Source organism: Sciurus carolinensis, chromosome 1 (genome assembly GCF_902686445.1).
Source record: "Sciurus carolinensis chromosome 1, mSciCar1.2, whole genome shotgun sequence".
NCBI classification, from domain to species: domain Eukaryota; kingdom Metazoa; phylum Chordata; class Mammalia; order Rodentia; family Sciuridae; genus Sciurus; species Sciurus carolinensis.
The window spans coordinates 5,019,918-5,034,565 of NC_062213.1; the positions used below are offsets into that span (position 1 = coordinate 5,019,918).

The 14,648-nt window shown below is 49.1% G+C and overlaps 1 protein-coding gene across 1 annotated transcript in view; it reads left to right on the plus strand.

Moving 5' to 3' along the window:
* Col22a1 (collagen type XXII alpha 1 chain) overlaps positions 1-14,648 on the plus strand; it is a 235,778-nt gene that overhangs the window by 67,218 nt on the left and 153,912 nt on the right. Inside the window, exons 8-12 of the mRNA XM_047525428.1 lie at positions 153-233; positions 1,309-1,425; positions 5,342-5,386; positions 6,464-6,526; positions 11,354-11,392. Of these exons, the coding sequence (XP_047381384.1) occupies positions 153-233; positions 1,309-1,425; positions 5,342-5,386; positions 6,464-6,526; positions 11,354-11,392 (345 nt within the window). The remainder of the gene's footprint in view (positions 1-152; positions 234-1,308; positions 1,426-5,341; positions 5,387-6,463; positions 6,527-11,353; positions 11,393-14,648) is intronic.

Here is a 14,648-nt window from a genome sequence, read left to right on the forward strand (position 1 = left end):
GCTCCTTCTGAAGTCCTACAGTGGAGCTCAGGGTGGGAGGACCCGGAGGGTGAAGTGGGGCCTGATACTGGGCAGGGCCTGTTAGACAACATGAAGATCTCTGGGTTCCAAGGTCCCTGAAACTCATTGACTCTTCCCCCGTTCCTTTCCAGTTTGACCTACAAGGGATCGTGATTTACTGTGACTCAAGACATGCAGAGCTGGAGACTTGCTGCGACATCCCCTCAGGGCCGGTGGGCAGACTCTTGGACAGGGGCTGCAGAGGGAGGCGTCCAGGGCTTAGGAATGGGACGCCAGGGTCAGGGGGTGTTGGCCTTCAGGGTGGGGCCTGGGCAGCTCATATTTGGGTAGTGATTCCTGTCCTCACCGTGCTTGGGCTCAGGGAGCCACGTCAAACAGGTTCTCCCTGGGGCTGCTGCAACGTGGGCATCAGTGGGATGATCCCAAAGCTGCCGATCAAGTGATGAAGCCCAGCTTTAGGAAGCAGGGGAGGCAGAGGCTGGAGGGTGTCCCTAAAGAGTGACCAGTCCTCCATGCCACCAGCCCTCAGAGGATGGGGAGACTGCAGCACCCTGGAGGGCAGTAAGACAGGGAGGTCAGGACATGGATGGTCCTGGAGACCAGAGTTGGCCCCTCAGCCTCCGTGCAGGCTTTGCTCCCTGCTCTTAACTCACCAGGCTCTCCCTCTGTCTCAACCAAATCCTAGTTCCAAGGCTTCCTCGAAAGATGGGATCACAGTGGAGCCCACTTTCCAGGACCAAAGGGTAAAATCCACACATAATGCATAATACTTGACTGACCCAGGCCCCAGGATACAGTAAGTGCATAATCACTGTTCCTGTTTCCACACTCTTGTGGTGTACAAGAGTGTATCCAGTAGGTGCTGGGGATCTGTGTCCAATGGGCTTGGTTGTGGAGAGAGGGTGAGGGAAAAGAGGAAGAGGAGGAAGGATAGCATGCACAAGGATAGAAGGAAGAGGAGCTAGTGGTGAGGCTCAGACGCCACCTCCCAGGTGCAAGACCCTGAGGAGACATTTCCCACATTGTCTGATTCAGTCCTCTGGTGATGAAGAAAACTGAGGCTTAATGGGTTAAGTGGTTCCTACAGATTTCTGAGCTGGCCACAGAAGTGTCTGAGTCTGGGCTGATCAGACCTGTCTGCCCACCCCATGTACTCAGGCATCCTCAAGGTCTTCTGGTCCCCTTTGCTTCCCTAGTTCCCTTAGAAGCTCCAGAGACCTTACCCCTCACCAGAAAGCAATCGTTGGGTGAGCAGGCAGATTCTGACCCACTGGCTTTTCCTTCCAGTGCCAGGTGACCGTAGTGACAGAGCCTCCGCCCCAACCCCTTCAGTCACCCACGCCTGGCAATGAACAGATTGGGTTCTTGAAGACCATCAACTGCTCCTGCCCACCTGGAGAAAAGGTACCTTCCATTTGTAGTCTACCCTTGGTTCCTAGCCGATAGCTCCAGAGATGAGTTGGGGCAGGGCTGGTAATCAGAACCTCTGGGTCAGTGAGGTGGGAGTTTCCCATCATGCATCTGGTCTGCTGGGTCAGGTTAGCCCCAGGCTCACACTGGCTTTCAGCTAGAACAATATTCTTGTTTGTTGGACCTCCTGTTTCTTAATTTTGGAACTCACTGGAAGGGGAGACGCACAGATCCAGCTCTAATTAATGTTTTCCTAAGGTTATTAATGCTGTCCTGAGATTTCTCTGGCTCTGACTTGTGTCCTCTCCACTCATGCACAGCTGAGTCAAATGAGACACGTTTGTGAATAAGACTCAGAACAGGAGGACATGGTTCGGACATGGGCTATAGGAACACAACCTCAGGCCTTTCCTTTCAACAATTCCTTTAATTAGCCTCATCTTTAATCTGAATGTGTGTATGCTACTGAAGTTCTATGTATTTGTTTCTAATTATGAAAAGCAGTGCATTTCTAGGAACATGACTTCCACCATCCATAGGGCTATATTGCTTGTTTCCTTTGTGCCTGAGGCTCTTATTTGTCCACTTTTCAGTAGAATAGTGGCCCTTGGTAAAAAAAAAAAAAAATGCTCCTCATGTTTGAGCAGAGGGAACGTAAACATATCCACAAGGATGATCCACAGAACTATGCAGGGAACGTCTCTGGAGTCTGCTGGACCATCACCCAGGGCCCTTGACCTCAGCATGCAGCTGTGTCCAGCTCTGCCTGCATCTGCCAGTGAGGGGCCAGCATATAGGAGGGACTCAGTGGCTCTGTTTGGGGCTGGGAGTACAAAGACCAGAGGCTGAAATGCTGGTTGTAGTCGCTGGAGCAGGCACACTCTGGATGTGTTTTAACAGTCCTCTCTTGGCAAGGTGTCCCAGCACTCTCCCTTTCCTTCTCTCCTCCTCTCTGTTAGTTTTCATATGCTCTCTCTTTGTTTTTGCTCTACCCAGAGAGCCAGACCCTGGGGAACCAGGGGCCCTTAGGAGCTCTGAGTTAAATGGGGTTATCCAACCCTAGCCCAACTTGCCAAAGGCCCAACCAAAAGCCAGCCCAGTTGTGCCTCAAGCTGGGGCCTTTTCAGTGTCGTAGATGAAGTTAACCTGGTGCCCAGGTTAGGGTGGAGCGGACAGAGGAAGGAGCAGGGTGCGTACACACAGCAAAGGGACTGGCTCCCCCTGCAGTCAGGCAGCCAGATCTGCCCAGGTCTGCATGTCGGTTCTGCATGCCAACAAAATATAACAGAAGCAGCTGTGTAAACCCAAATCCCTCTGAATCCTGTTTCCTTTGGAACCCCCAGTAAGAAGGGCTATGGTATGATGAGGTTTTGATCTCCAGCCACCACACACAGACTGGGAGCTCAATCAACACCACCTCTGCCTGGGCCATAGCTCCCCTTGGAGCCAGGTCATGCCCTGGCAGGACTTTGGAAGGGGAGCCTGGGGTCCAGCAGACCTGCCTGCTCTTTCCCATGATTCCCCACTCTCCAGTCCTCCCCTGGTCTCCCTGGTGTGTCTTCAGGACATGCCTCCCCTGTTGCACCCTGCATGGGCCCCTAGTTCATCTCACATGTTCCCCTTCCAGGTGTTGGGCAATGACTGGTTCCTTGGAGGGGATAGGTTTTTCTTGCCTTCTGGCATTGGCATATGGAGTACCTTTGGCCTGGAAAATCTTTTTCTACCCTTTGACTCCTCTACCTGACTATGCCTGCTTTTCTTCCAATTATCACCCTCCATCCAGTCACTCTTTACTTAGTACCTGCTGTTTCCAAGGCATTAAGTCCCTTTCTTCTCCCTGAGCTCTTACCTGCCAGAACAATAACTATACTGTCTCCTTGTCTTTGCTTACATAAATCCTAGTTCCAGAGTGCAGAACCTGAATCTTTACATGTCTGTATTTTGGGGGACTACTGCTTATCCTGGTTTAGAGGCTATTCAGTAATGGCTGAATTTATGGACAAGTGGGTCACTGTATGCAAAGGTGGATGGATGGGTGCTGGACAGACAGTTGGGTGTGAGGGTTAAGGGAGCACACCCCCTCTTCCTTTCGGCAGGACAGGGTCCTGCTGTTGAAGCTTGTTAGTCGACTTATACAGCATTAGCCTCACACTCTGGGTGGCTTCACCTAATGACCCATTCTTTATTCAGCCCATCATTTCATATTTCTGATCATAGACATGAAGCATCTACTATGTGCATTACACTGTATTTCACATGGAGACTTTAAGATAGAATATGGCTCTCAAAAATTCTGTAGTCTGCTACCTGGTTAGGAAACCAGGAGCTTGGACACCTGGCTCACCCTAGGGGGCTTACCATCAGGCCTGCTCCAGAGCTTCCCAGGGATAGATAGGCAGGAAGGTGGGAAAAGGGTCAGGTAGAGGAGGTTCACAATCAGCTGGTGAAGCAGGTGTGGCCTCTGCCTCCTCCACCTGCATTTCTATGGGGCCCAGCTGGTCAGAGTTCTCTCCTTGGGGCAGAGCCCTGGCCACAGCCTGGCTTTGGTTCCAGGGTTCCATTTGGTTGGCCAAACAGGTCCATTCCTCATCAAAGCCGACACAATGCCTTTTGGGTCTGCTTACATCTCTTTGACCAAATATCATGGTCAGCATGAAGGTGTCCAAGGCCTTGTGGGGGACACTCTGAAAGATCAGGTACACACAGGATTATTGATCTTAATTTGCAGGTGCAGATGTCATCTGTGAATGCACTTGAAAACTATATGCTCCTGAAGTGATCACATGTGTGACTGTGACCGGAGTGTGGCTGTTACTGGAGGGAGCATGTGTGGGGATGGGTGTGGGTCACTTGGTTAATGTGGTGATGTATCCACATAAACGATCACATGAGTCAGATTGTGTTTGCTTCCAGTATGGCAGTACTTACAGGTAGCCACCAGCTGCAGATCACATTTTTAAATCCAGTAACGAGATCTTTTGCCCATTTAAAAATCTTAACAGAGTTTGCTTTAAGAAATTGCTTATAGACATGTTATGCTTTGTATTTTAGTGAAGAATAATGACATGGACCAATAACAGCCAATGTAATTTTCTTTTTAATTGAAGTGATGATGTATTTGGGCAAAAAATAGTCCACAGAGAGCATTTTATTTTTATTTGCTTCCATTTGATATAGAAGAATTGCAATTGTATGTATTTATGAGTTACAAACTGATGTTATGATGTATGTACACAACGTGGAATGAGTACCCAGGTGTGGTGGCATGCATCTGTAATCCCAGCAACTCAAGAGGCTGAGGCAGGAGGATTGCAAGTTCAAGGCCAACCAAAGCAACTTGGCAAGGCCCTAAGAAATTTAGTGAGAACCTGTCTCGAAATTAAAAACTTTAAAAAGGACTGGGAATGTGGCTCTGTGGTTGAGCACCCCTGGTTTCAATTCCTGGTACCAAAAGAAAAAAGAAAAAATGGGAAACGAGCGAATTAAGCTAATTAACAAATACTTACAATTGGTCTCTCCTGTCTGAACCCTTGTGCCCTCTGACCAGTGTCTCCCCATTCTCCCACTCCTGGTCGTGGAAGCCGCCCTCTGCTTCTGTGTTAGGGTGTTTTGGGATTTCAGGTGTAAGTGAGGACTTGTGGATTTGTCTTTCGAATGCTCCTGGGTGTGTTTGTCTCTCTTTTACCCACCCATACCTTGATCTGGAGGCCAAGTTCAAAGTTCCCCAGTTAGACCTGCAGTTCACGAACAGGGGCTCTCGGCTGGCCAACCAGTTCCCTTTTCCAGCCTTTGGTCAGCACTTGGCTTCCTACAGAACTGGCTTTTCAGCATGTGGGGTGGCAGACCAGCTCATGATGTGAGAAGGGGACAATTAAAATGGAGCCTAACTTGATTGCCTTTCTTCCTTTAGGGCGAGAAGGGTGCAGATGGCCCTGTGGGACTCCCTGGTCTGAAGGTCAGTACTGGCATGGCAGAGGTGCCCTCTACAGCCTGTGTGGTCCTTGCTCTGCTATGTTAGGGTGACAGAGGGTGTCAGATCTCTGTCCTGCCAGCATCTTGCCCCCTTGCTGGTCAAAAGGCTAGGGTAAGAGCCAGAGGTGATGCCTTTTCTTAGACTGAGTGTTCTTGAGTGTGCCAGGGCAAGATGGCCAGAGCCCAGCTCAGAGCATGTCAGCTCTAACAGGCCCAACCCTCCACAGACAGTTAATTCTGCATCAGGCCTCGTAAGCCAATGTGCTCCAGAAATTTTCAAGAATTGTGCTTTTAAGATTTATTTGAATTGCATGAAATTCTTATGTGCAAAATTTGTGAACTCCATAGTCATACAAAGCGAGGTGCTCCCTGGTGGGGCCCCATCCTCAGTCATGAGCCCACCCCTTCCCCTCCCTCATGCCCCATGGTGCCATCTTCTCCCATCACTGTTTGTCTTGGAAAACTGAGTCCTGGAGGTGCCAAGTGGTATGGTCAGGAGTGGGTCAGGAGTATGGTCACTAGTGTGTGGTGTCACCTGGGGGAGGGGCTGGGATTGGGGGTGGAGAACTTGGAGACAACTGGTCCTCTCACTTCTTCTCCTTCCCTCTCTCCACATAGAATTCCATCCGCCATGCTCTCCCCTCCCCACTCTGGTCTCAGTTCCTCTCCCCTGACCCACCTCTGTCTCTCTGTCCCCCTCCTGGTCTCATCCTCCTGCCTTTCATTTCCTGGTTTCATGTCCACTCAGCACATCATTACTGAGCACCTGCTAAGGGCCAGACACTGAAGTTGACTCCAGGGTTAGAGGATGGTGGAGGCCAGTCTTGTCCTCAACACCTGAGTTTGGTGGTGCATACAGGTGGGTGGGTAAATGCAAGTAATGTTTGGGTGACTTAGGTCCCCTCCCCCTGCGGGGGTAGAACTTGTGACCTCATTGTGTAGTTGGCAGAGATGGCCTTGGCTGCTCCTAGGGAACAGGGCAAAGTCCGGGGTGGACAGCCTGAGTGCAGCCCTATCAGAAAACCTAACCCGATGCTTATCTCTGGTTTCAACCCCTCAGGGAGACATGGGAGCCACTGGGCCACTGGGTGCTCCTGGACCCAAGGGAGAAAAAGGGGACATGGTAAGTCACATGATGCTTCTGTGTGTGGTTGGACCACGTGACTGGTGTGGAAGATTCCAGCCCTGATCGTGCCAATCAGCCAGTGCTTCAGCCAGTGAGAGCTAGGCATAGAGCCCATTCCAACCATGGGCCTGTCTCCCTTCCTTCTGGACTTGGCCATGGTGGCTTTCTATCTTTGTCTCTTGCCCCTTTGCCCATCCTCAGAATTCTGTGCCTCCAAATTAATGCTATTGTGGTTCCCCAAATTGGTCATTTTGTGATGACCTCTCTCACTCTGACCATCGTACGTGCTCTTTCCCTGCCCCCACCTTATTTTCTCCTCACACCCTTTTCTGCCTGGTGGTAGGTCAGGAAAGAGATGAAGAACCACAGTTCAGGGCAGAGCCTCTGGAGCTGAGGAGCTGGGGAGTCTGGCTCCACCAGGATATGTAGCCTCTCTGTTATCAGTTTTCTCTCCTGTGATGTGGGAGTGATAAGCAACTGTTCAGCAGCAGCTTGAGAATTTAGAATGCACACCCCTGGCCCAGAACAGGCCGGGAAGCTTTGTGAGGCCATCATTGCTGTCAAGATCAGCTGGCACTCTGGCCTCCACACAGCGGTGGGCAGCATCAGTGACACACTTTGGTGCCAGATGAACCTCCGAACTTGTCATTGCACCAGTTGTGACCTTGGGCAGGTCTCTTAACCTGACAGTCTCATTTGCCCCACTAGTAAAACAAGAAGCATAACAACTGCTTTGCTTACAAAATGCCATCTATGAATAACAGTTGCCTTTTTTGGTGTGTGTGAGCATAGTTGGTTCCTTCCAGGTTCTCACTGTCAAGAGGGAACCCCAGATGACAGGGAAATGTCCCTTTCCAGGGGAGCTGGCCGGGCAGATGCAGCTCACCCAGCTCTCTGCTGCCTTCACCCACGTCATGTAACCATCCATCCACTCCCTGCAGGTGCTTCATGTGCTCCTCTGTTAGGTCTCATAACCTTCAAGATAGTCTTTCGTGTCTCTGATGGGATGACACTGATCATTGAGACCTGAGCAACTGGTCTGATGGCAGAGGCGAGTCTGGAACTGCATCTGTTTTAATCTGAGTCCTGAGGACCTTTGTGGTGCGTCCTCATTCACCAGACTGTGTACACCTGCCTCCTCACATAGCTCAGAGGCATGTGCCGTGTTCAAGCACCATGAACAAGAGCTGGGGGGACTTGACATCACCGACTGTGTGTCTGACTCCGTGGCACATGCTGTACAGGTTCAGGGTTCACTTAACTCTCATGTGGACGTGGCAAGGTGGGGCCTAATGAAATACCCATCTTACAGCCGAGCACACTGAAGCTGGCAGAAATGTGGTAACTTCTGAAGGTGTGGGTGTAGGGGCTCAGTTGACATGCAGTGGGCATAGGGAATGCCAGATCTCCCCTCTCCTCCATTTCTGGAGTAGGACTCACTATGTCAAGTGCTGTCTGCAGAGTCTGGGTTCAGAGGAGAGGAGATTGTGGCACCCTGTTCCGGAATCAGAGAATCCTCCTGAGTTTGTCAGAGAGTAGCATGTTGTACTCTGGAGCCCTGAACTGAGGGTGGTAGTCCATGACACAATATCTGATGCCTGTCTGGGGCCAGTGGCAGCTGCATCAAGGTGGAATGTACTGAAATCGAGGAAGTGGCACTAACTGTAGACGCCCCTCCCCACGCAAATCTTATTACACGACCAGTTTGCTCCATGAGCTGAAGAAGTTGCTAGAACTTTCTGAGCTTCATTTTCCATGTGTGGAAACAGATATAAAAGTAATGCCTGGAGAGGTTTACTTTTGGAATGGCAGCCTGAGGGACTCTGGACCCACTCCCCCTTAGAGATCCATGCCTGGGGAAATCCCAGCATCTCTCTTCTCCTGCCTCTGGAGTAACAGAGGTTAAATTCCAGCAGATGCTGCCAAGAGGTGGGAACACTCTCCTTCCCCCACGCCCAATCCGTGGGTGGAAGTTCTCCCTCTGGTTGACAGGCCGAGACTGTTGAAGGAGATTGCTCGGGCTCCCCCACAGGGAGGAGGTGAGATGCAGGCACAGTCAGCCAGAGGTCACTGCTTCTGCCACATGAGTGCCACTCCAACAGAAGGGGCCTCCCTTCCAGCCTGCAGCAGAGCAGGGACTCAGAGGTTCCCCCAGGGGTTAAACAGTCCTTAAAATGGAAGCTCTTCCCAAAGGCACAGGTTTTGAATCTGACGTGGAAAGAGCAAGCGTCAGATATCTCCAGAAACAAAGAGGACATTGGTGGCTGGTCATAGAGAGTGAGTGTTCCATGACAGCACCAGGTTGAAGCATCAGCCCGCCAGCTCACAGAGGGACCAAGGCCACCAGGAGGACCCTTGGCATCTGCCTTATACCTCAAGCATGGCCCTGGGCCCACGCACAAACCTCTGACCTGATTTAGCTGAATCAGATATTGGAGTGATCTGTCCACAGGCATCACAGAAAACATCATAATAATAAGCCCAGAGTGAGTGGCTCCTGGGAACTGGCTTTAACATCAGCAGAGATAGGAGGTGAACAGGCAGATCAGGAAAAGAGTGCTGCTAAGACTATTGTCATGGTGGGGTGACTGTGTCACGTCCAAGGCATGTCCCCTGAAGAGCAGCACTGGAGACACAAGGCTGGCATCAGGGACAGACTCTACTGTGACAACTGGTCAAGTCAGTGAGCAAATACACAAGGAATAAAGGACAACCCTGGACCAGCAAGTGCTGCTCTCCAGTCACCCCACTAATTACCTAAGGGGTTGTCTTCAAAAAAGCTTAAAAGAAGGGTGACAAAGCAGGAGAATGTGACAGAAACACGGAAAAAGAAATCAGGCCACAGAAAGGGTTGTGAGAGGACACACATGTTGAATCCGAGAGAAGCCTTCACAAGTCCTAGAGGTGATCGCACAAGGAACGAGGGGTAATTCTCGAAGAACTGAAGGAAGGCATGGTGACAGCATTTCACTCCATGTACGATATATCAAAAAAGAGAAAGAACTCAAATGAACAAGTGGACATTCTGGAGTTTATAACTGAAATGAAGCTGGGGGCCATCACTCATGCCTATAACTCTAGTGACTGTGGAGGCTGAGGCAGGAGGATTGCAAGTTTGAGACTAGCCTCGGCAACTTAGTGAGGACCTATGCAACTTAGTAAGACTCTCAAAATAAAAAAAAAAAAAAAAAAAAAAAAAGGAGAACTGGCGATGTGGCTCAGTGACTCAGTGTTTAAGCCCCTCTGGGTTCAACCCTCAGTATGAAAAAAAAAAATGATAATAACTGGAATGAAAAAATAACTAAGTTCCATGAGACTCAGCAGTGGATCTAGACTATTGAAGGCAAGAACTAGCATCTCCAAGATGGATGTGGTCTGAAGTACAGAGAGAGAAAATAATGACCAAAAAGGAGACATCATGGAATTGTGAGGATATGAAGTGTACCAGGGCATACCTCATGGGGAGTCAGAAGAGAGGAAGGTAGAAGCATGTTCAAAGAAAGAGCAGAGGGAGACATTCCATACTTTATACAAAGCTACACGTAGAGTGCTTGCCTGTCACACACAAGTCCTTGGGTCCATCCCAGCACTGAAAAACTCAACAAAACAGAAAACTCCCAAAGATACAAATAGGTAGAAAGTAGAAGGATGGAAAATAAATATTCTGAAACTAGAAGACATAAAAAATGGAGTGATTATTTTAATATCAGACAAAATAGACTTTCAAACAAAAATAGATGATTGAGAGGGACATTTTTTAATGATAAAATGGTGTTCCTTTAGAAATAAGTATTATAAATACATAAGCACCTTACAAATGAACTCCAGAACACAAAATACCACTGATAAGATTGACAGAAGAAATGGATGATGCAATGCAGATGGCTAGACACTTGCATTGCTCACTTTCAGAAATGGACAGAGCCAGGAGGATGTAGGGACATAGGAGCCTTCATACTTTGCTGGCAAGAAGTGGTGCCGCTGCTTTGGAGAGAGTCTTGCAGTTCTCAGCAGTGTAAATGTGGAGACACCATCTGACCCAACAGTTCAGCTGCACTCCTAGGTATATGTGCCAAAGACATGCAAGCTGTGTCCACGGAGAAATTTATACAAATGTATTCTTAGCAGCATTATTTATGATTGCTAAGAGGTTAAACAGACCATGGTCGATCACCTGAAGAACAAATAAAAATGACGTGCTGTATGTGTGCATCGCCATGCTCGTCTGCAGCTGTATGTGTGCTTCGTCATGCTCATCTGCAGCAAGGTGGAGTTCTGCTCATGATGCCACTAGCTGAACCTTGAAGAGACTCTGCCAAATGAAAGAAGCCGGTCATAAAAGGCCTCATGGTACAAACTTGCATACACATGGAATGTCTAGAATAGGCCCATCTCTAGGGAGAGAAAATAGATGAGCACATGCCCAGAACTGAGGTTGGGAGAATGGGGAGTGACTGCTAACTGGAGAGGGTTCCTTCTGAACGTATGGAAATATTCTCAAGTTGATTATGGTGATCATTGCACAGCTCCCTAAATAAACTCAAAATTGAATTGGACTCTTGAAATAGGTGAATTACATGGTGTACAAATTATATATCATGAAAGCTGTCATGGAAGCAAAGAATAGTACCTATGATATTGAAATATTGAAAAAATTCCATGAGGTGGCCTTCATGAGAATCCACATTCAATCCATAATAGTTCATCTCTTTCAGAGGCTCCTAGCAGAGCTGATGAAAGCATTCAGCCCTTTCAGTCTCAGGGTGATGCCCTGGCATGGGGATGCTCTGCAGTAAACTTGGCCTTCTGCTTTCCTTTTTCTAGGGCAGAGGATCATTTGTCCAAGGAGAAAAGGGTGAAAAGGTAAGCACCTGCCTTTACTGCACTCCTCCAAGGGGAAGGTGGTGGGGACTTGGGTTTGGGGGAGGTGTCTGCCGCCATGCTACCTGATGAAGAGTCCAGTGGGGAGAAGAGGTACTCTGAGCTGTGTTCAGTGAAGGAAGTGCATGTCCTTCACTTGAGTGGTCAAAGCATGTGCAGTATGCCACAGGAAGAGAGAAGGTGGAGATAGGAAATGGCAGCTGGGTGAGGTGGGAGGCAGGACCCATGTGTCTTGGGGAGTCACAGAAGAATCTGTTGGAGAACTTGACTCTTGAGCTGCACCCAAGAAGTGGACTTTGGGCAGGGCCTCCCATGCAGGGGGAAGAGCATGAGCAGACTGTCGGGGAGAATGCTCGCTTCAGATGTGGGTGGTTCATAGCGTTTAGGGCAGAGGGCACGTAATGGGACTCAAGAGCTTAGGAAGTAGAGCTGGAGAAGCAGTTTGAGGACCACCATGTTCAGGGTTTGTTTGTGGGGGTAGAGGGTCTGTGCATAGTCAGACATGCAGAGGATGCTCAAACAGAAGGTGAAGGATAGATGTGAGAGGAGACACACCTAGAAATTCATGGGCAGTCAGGGATTGCCATGGAATTTGTCGGGGAGGTTATGAGGACAGAGGAGTGAGCAGCAGAGACCTGGAGGATTTCTGGGAGGCCTAACATGCTCTCCCATTAGTGTTATGGTTTGGATGTGAGACAGTGCAGCAACGTTCAGAGGAGAAATGATGGGGTTGTAGGAATCTTAACCCAATCAGTGACTTCATCCCTGATGGGATTAGTTGAAGTGGTAGGGTGTGGCTGGAGGACATCGGAATTGGGGCGTGGCTTTGGGGTATGTATTTTGTATCTGGAGAGTGGAGTCTTTCTGCTCCTGATGATGCGAGTCACTTCCCTCTGCCACCCTCTCTTGCCATGATGTTCTGCCTCACCTGGAGCCCCAAGGAATGGAGCTGATCTTCTATGGACTAAGACCTCTGAAACCGTGAGCCCTCAAATAAATTTTTCCTCCTCTACAGTTGTGTTGGTCAGGTCATTTAGTCACAGCAGTGAAAAAGCTGACTAAAAACAATTAGTTTCTTCTTCTGACACCTCAAGGCACCTGCTTGGTGCCCAGGGTCACACCTGAAGCCATGCATTCCAGGACCTGTGGCCCTGGGGGCACAGCTATAGTCAGGCATCCTTCTTCCTCACTTGGTGCTGGAAGCAGAGGCAGAATGCTGGGAAGACTAACACTCCTGCCTCTGTCCTCACTTGACACATTGACTGGCAGTTGGCATTTGTTAGCAAAGTCTGATCTGGATTCTTTCACACCATACTGTGTGACTGCAGTGAGTCACCTCCCTCTCTGTGTCTCTCCTTCCTCCTTCTAGGGGTGGGATGTGAAGAAGCACAGAGCCCCTTCAGACAGCAGCTCTGAGAGCATGGAGGCAGCCCATTCCCAGCACTGTCCTCTGGGACTCTCTTCTGTAATGGAGAGTCTCTGCTTCCCTTCTGGGGATGAGTGGACCAGGGTAGGCCAGGGGTTGGCAAGGACCACAGGGGGCTGGTGACTCACGCAATTGGACAGGGCTTAGCAAACTGACTTCTCTGCTGACTGCTGTCTTCAAAGTAGCTGCTGGATGCCAAGGGGATTGCATGGGGAGCCTAGTGAGTCCAAGGATCCTAGTTCTTATCCTGGCTATGTTTCATCTTTTTGTCACTGTCAGTCTGTACCAGGTGTCCTCCTAAGTGCTGCCTGAGGTTTATCTCCCTGCAGTAAGGCAGACTTCAGGGGATGCCTGTTTCATGGATGAGGAAAACAACTCTGAGGTCAAGTCTCCTGCCTAAGGTCACACAGTTAGTAGGTATCTGGGAAACACAGTCACTGATTGTTATTATAGTGAGGGGGAAGCTGCAGAGCTGATTAAACCACCCCTTCCCCTGCAATTGAGCAAACTGAAGCATAGAAAAGGTGAGTGACTGTCCCAAAGTCACACAGCTGAAAAATGGTCTTCCAGACCCCCCACACTTCCTCTTCTTGACACCCCCATCACTTGACCCAAGATTATTTCTGGTGACCATGTTTAGAGACCCTGGAGAGGCACAGGGATGGCTAAGTGCCCTACAAAGTCATCCTTGGATCAGCAACTAGATACTCAGCATTTGGGTGAGGAGGAAGAACAATAACAAAAACCACCAAAAAAAAGTTCTTTGTTAAGCATGTTCACAGGAATCCATATGGCAGTAAACAAAACTTCATATGGATTGTGCACTCAGTGGCACAGTGTGGTGTGCCAGAAAGATAAAATCAGACGGTGCATATAAGAAATGCAGCTAAATTTACTGAGCTCACTGACTCACCAGCAGACAGAATTTTGGGTCATGGAAATATGATTTATCATCTTTGATAGTTTTCTTTAATTTTTCTCAGGCTCATAAACCTGACAGTGATACTGAGCAAGGGCTTATCACTCAACACACACAGAAGCCAAGACCATGGTGCTGGACTTTTGCAAAAAGAAATATTCCCTAAAGGTGGACTGACAAGGATGGAGATGGGAGGCAAGCTTAGATATATCTCCTGGATGGACAGATAGGGCGGGGACTTAGGGAGCCTGGGGTGGGTGGAAATAGGGGCTAGTTGGTTACAACTGGAAGTCTTGGTGGACTAACTCCTGCTGCTCTAGGGAACCAGCTAACTCAGGCCTGTTCTGCAGCTGCTGACCCACCCCTCATTCCTAGCCTAGGTCTGTGGGGTCCTGTTTGCATTCCTCAGCTTCTACTCCTCAGAGTCTTTTGGTTCCACCAGGTTCTGGAGATCATTTTAGGTCAGCTTCTAGGTTCTACACCTTGTTCTGAAAATAGCTTGAACAGTTTTTAGGAACAGGGAAGTTGCTATTGTATGGCTCCCTTTCAACAGAAGAAACAGAAGAAAGGTCTCTGAGTCACACAAGCAGCACAGGCTCTTTCAACTTTTTGTATGTTTTCTTCATGGGCTTGGACCACACACCTGAAGGAGGTGTCAGGATGCTGTGAAACCAACTGAGTGTTCTGAAATCAACAGGTAGAGAGTCTTTGTAAGGTGGTTCACCATGAAGCCAAATAACTCAGGTGCTAATTACAAAAGTGAGGAAACAACCCAAGGCCTGCAGGGTGGAATTAAGGCAGGTGGTTAGAAAGCCAGGTTTCTTACCACCAGCTGAGGCAGCTTGCTCCCTGAGTCTCTGCACATTCATTCCCAAACCAGTCCCTGAGGAGCT